The 3,932-nt window shown below is 35.1% G+C and overlaps 1 protein-coding gene across 1 annotated transcript; it reads right to left on the bottom strand.

The window, feature by feature from the left end:
- Nucleotides 1-632: 632 nt before the first annotated feature.
- On the bottom strand, nucleotides 633-1,475 carry LOC104096200 (uncharacterized). The gene has a single exon (XM_009602537.4). The coding sequence runs from the start codon at nucleotides 1,367-1,369 to the stop codon at nucleotides 827-829; it is 543 nt and encodes a 180-aa protein (XP_009600832.1). The 5' UTR covers nucleotides 1,370-1,475; the 3' UTR covers nucleotides 633-826.
- Between the last annotated feature and the right edge of the window lie 2,457 nt (nucleotides 1,476-3,932).

The raw sequence follows: 3,932 nt of genomic DNA, 5'->3' as shown, positions 1-3,932 counted from the left end.
AATACAAACCAAAATTGAATTGAGAATGATTTATAAATGAACAAGATGAATCAATGTCCAAAGCCCAAAAAAGACAATCATTACTATATGTGTGTAAATCTCAATAATCTTTGAAATGTGAAAGTGTATCAATGTCTAGATCCCCTCTACAGAAATGATAGGCATTCCTAATATAGTGGAAGAATCCTATTTTGGATATAATTAAAAATATATAGTGAGGATCCCATGACAGAATAATTAATTAATTTTTCCTTGATTTTCGCCGAAATTCTCTTCCCTAGTGCGGTACAACAACTCTTTGTCTCATGACTCGATCTTGATCTCGGTATTGATCGATTTCTGGATCTCGAGACCGATCTTGACTCGAGCTCGATATTGATTGGTCTTTGGATCTCGAGCTCGACCTTGACTCAAGCTCGATCGGTCCCTGGATCTGGATCTCGATAACGACAATATTATAACTCGATATTATAACGACACACTCGGACCGTCATGCTCCAATCTTGACTAATCACACGAAAGACAAACTCCTCTAGCTAAATCACTTTCAATTTGTTCCTTAAGTTTAGTCTGTATGACATTTCAAGGATATATATATATATATAAAATTAGAAGCTTATATAAGCAATAAATGGAAAAACTGTACAATTCGATCTTATATAAATTTCCTAATGTATTGAGACTAATATATACAGTCGGATCTTAAGGTTTTGCCGACCGGATTACATAAAAAACCCGACCCGTTCCAACCTCCACCCAGTCAGTCGATCCGCCGCCATGCTTCACCGCCTTGTTACCAGCTGACGTCACTTCATCTTTACTGAGGTCAGCATTCCACTGGCTCATCCGTTCTAAACATATTAGAAAGTCGGCTCGGTCGGCGCTGAAAACCGAAACGGCGGCGCTGTTGATGAGAAGAAGGACGAATCAAAGCAGCCAAAGCTCGTTTCACCAATTCGCCTTCAACAGTACCAATTCGTACAAGTGAATTTGTCATCGCCGACCGCCTCATAATCAACCGGTTTGAATTCGAATTATAAGACGACGATACTGTTTGACTACTACTACTGCTGCTGCTCCTCCGAACATCCATTTTCTTATGCATACTACAACGGAATGAACCTGGATGTGTCGTCGGCGAGCACATACACGCCGCCTTCTTCTGACGTAGAGATTTGTACTGCCGGTTCCTAGTATTCTCCCGGTTCATAATAGAAATAGACCGGTTCGGTGACATCTCACGGTCCAGAGAGAACTGTATGGATGAAGCAGAAGACGACGACGTCCTAGAGGTGGACGAATAAAATCTTCCAGCAGGCGAAAGTGAACGTAACACCGGTCCGGTTGAGCGCCGAGCAGAAACCGCCATCTTTTGCTGTTTTACAGTTATAGAGAGAGAAAGAGGAATCTAGAAAGGGAGAGAGAATAAGAAGAATATTTCTTATCTCCTGAATTTAGCCTTGGAACTAATGTTTTTGTTTTTGTTTTTTGGAAAAATATTTTCTTTTTTGGCTGGGCCTATATTAGCCTTAATTGCATGGCTGACCCTCTAGCTTTTATAGAATTCTATTTCGGTCTAGATGCGCGTTAATATTGTGTTAACACATTTACTTGACGGTTAAGAAATCTCAAACCTTATGCACATTAATTTATTTTTAATTCTATGTCTTATCATATAACATTTCCAAGATATTTCTTTTAAAAGAAATTTTGAAAAATGAAGTTTCAATATGTGCAAAATTTTGGTTCTTTTTGCCTAATTTTTAATATTGATGCTTACGCTTTTTAACGATTTAACAAGAATAAGATGAAAATTGAAGTTCATTTTAAAAGTAATCAAACTTCTAAATGACATTTCGAGAGAAATAATTACAAGCTATAAGAGGCTAGAAAAATTCTAAAATAAAACTTACTTTGTAGATATTAATCTCACGATATTTTCTTTCTCAAGAAAATTTGTAACACATGATTACATGAAAGTAACCACAAAATACTTTATATATACACGAAGAAAAGGGAAAATGACCTTTATCAATGTTGTATTGAAAGAGAAACTTGGAGCAACAAAAAAGTAATTTTCGTGTAATTTATAGTTAACGGATTTGAGCCGTAAAAATAACGATTAATGTTTATATTATGATCGCTAGGTTGTCTACATCTCACTCTTTTCCTTAATTCTGCATAAACATGAGATGCCTTGTGTACCGAACTGTCCTTTAATATCTTGTATTATTACTCATTTTGTACTTTGGGAAAATATGCCAAAGTTCTTCTCTCTTTTTTATTGGTTGTTTGGGGAGCAAAGTGTAAACCGGTCAAAATCTCAAGGATATGATTGCAATTAAAACTTTTACCATTTATTTCACAATTAACCATAGTTTATAGTAAGTGTTATAAAATAAAAATTGTAAAGTAAATAAACCGAAGATAAGTATAAGGAGAGATTGATATATTATTCAACTTCAAACTCGTGTACATAATGAACTGAATTCTCCTCTATTTATAGAAGAAATGAAGCTTCTGTGTAAGCTGCTACTGCAAGCTGTTGTGTAAGCTGCTATTGTACCAGATATAGATAATTTTCTACCATATTTAGTAATACGCATATTTAGTAATACGCAATTCTAGATGCCTCATTAAAAATCTTACAAGAAAAACCCTATGGGGAAATACCTTAGTAAGGAAAAAAAGAGTGCAACGCGTATTTCACTCCCCCTGATGAAAATCTTGTTCCAAATATTTGAGTCTCCGTATTCCAATCTTGTATACCATCTTCTCAAAAGTTGAAGTTGGCAAAGTGAACAAATCTGCTGGATTATCACTTGAACGGATTTGTTGCACATCGATGTCACCATTTTTCTGAAGATCATGTGTGTAGAATAATTTTGATGAAATGTGCTTCGTTCTATTTTCTTTTATAAATCATCCCTTTAATTGGGCTATGCATGTAGCATTGTCTTCGTATAATATTGTGATTTATTTTTATCACATTCCAACCCATATTTTTCTCGAATAAAATGAATCACCGATCTCAACCATATGCATTCCCTACTTGCTTCATGAATAACTATTATCTCAGCATGATTTGAAGAAGTAGCAGTAATAGATTGCTTTGTGAAGTGCCATGATATGATAGTACCTCCACATGTAAATATATACCCGATTTGAAATTGAACTTTATGGGAATCGGATAAATAACCTGCATCTGCACAACCAATATGATCTCCACCACCTTTGTTAGTATTAGAAAGATACATAAGTGCACCAATTGCACTGAGATAGAATATTTCAGGACCAAGGAGTTCCTCATCCTCTTCTAGAGGTCGGAACGGATCCTTATTCACTTAATGTGATCGAACACTCATTTGGTGTACTTAATGGGTATGCTTTGTCTATGTAAAAGCGTTTTAAGACCTTTTCTTTATAGACAGATTGATGGATAAAGATCCCGTCTACTAAATATTTAGAGACTAAGACAAAGTTTTTCCCTTTGGAGCTCTTCTGGAGTTCCTATGATATTTATGCCATTAACATAAAATAGAAGTATAACAAACTATGATGTTGTTTTCTTTGTAAAAATGCATGGACAAATGCCATCATTTACATAACCTTCATTCATCAATTCAGTGAGGCGATTATATCACATGCGCGCAGATTGATTTAAACAGTATAAAGATCTTTGTAATTTGATTGAATACATTTCACGATGCTTTGAACTATATGCTTCAGGCATTTTAAATTCTTCGGGGATCTTCATATAGGCTTAATCAAATGAGTCATATAGGTTATGACTTACATTTAATTGGCATGACATCTTTAGGTGTTTGGACTATAGGTCCGATCCTCACAATCTTTTACAATATTGTGAACTATATTGTATTAAATATATCGTCGGCGATCGTTTTGTATCGGTTCCTAAGAGACATAACTTG

Source organism: Nicotiana tomentosiformis, chromosome 6 (genome assembly GCF_000390325.3).
Source record: "Nicotiana tomentosiformis chromosome 6, ASM39032v3, whole genome shotgun sequence".
Lineage (NCBI taxonomy): Eukaryota > Viridiplantae > Streptophyta > Magnoliopsida > Solanales > Solanaceae > Nicotiana > Nicotiana tomentosiformis.
This window is presented reverse-complemented; position numbering and strand designations above follow the sequence as displayed.

What these genes read in the sequence shown, in the direction of transcription:
- LOC104096200 (XM_009602537.4), bottom strand. Translation starts at nt 1,369, where the DNA reads ATGGCGGTTTCTGCTCGGCGCTCAACCGGACCGGTGTTACGTTCACTT.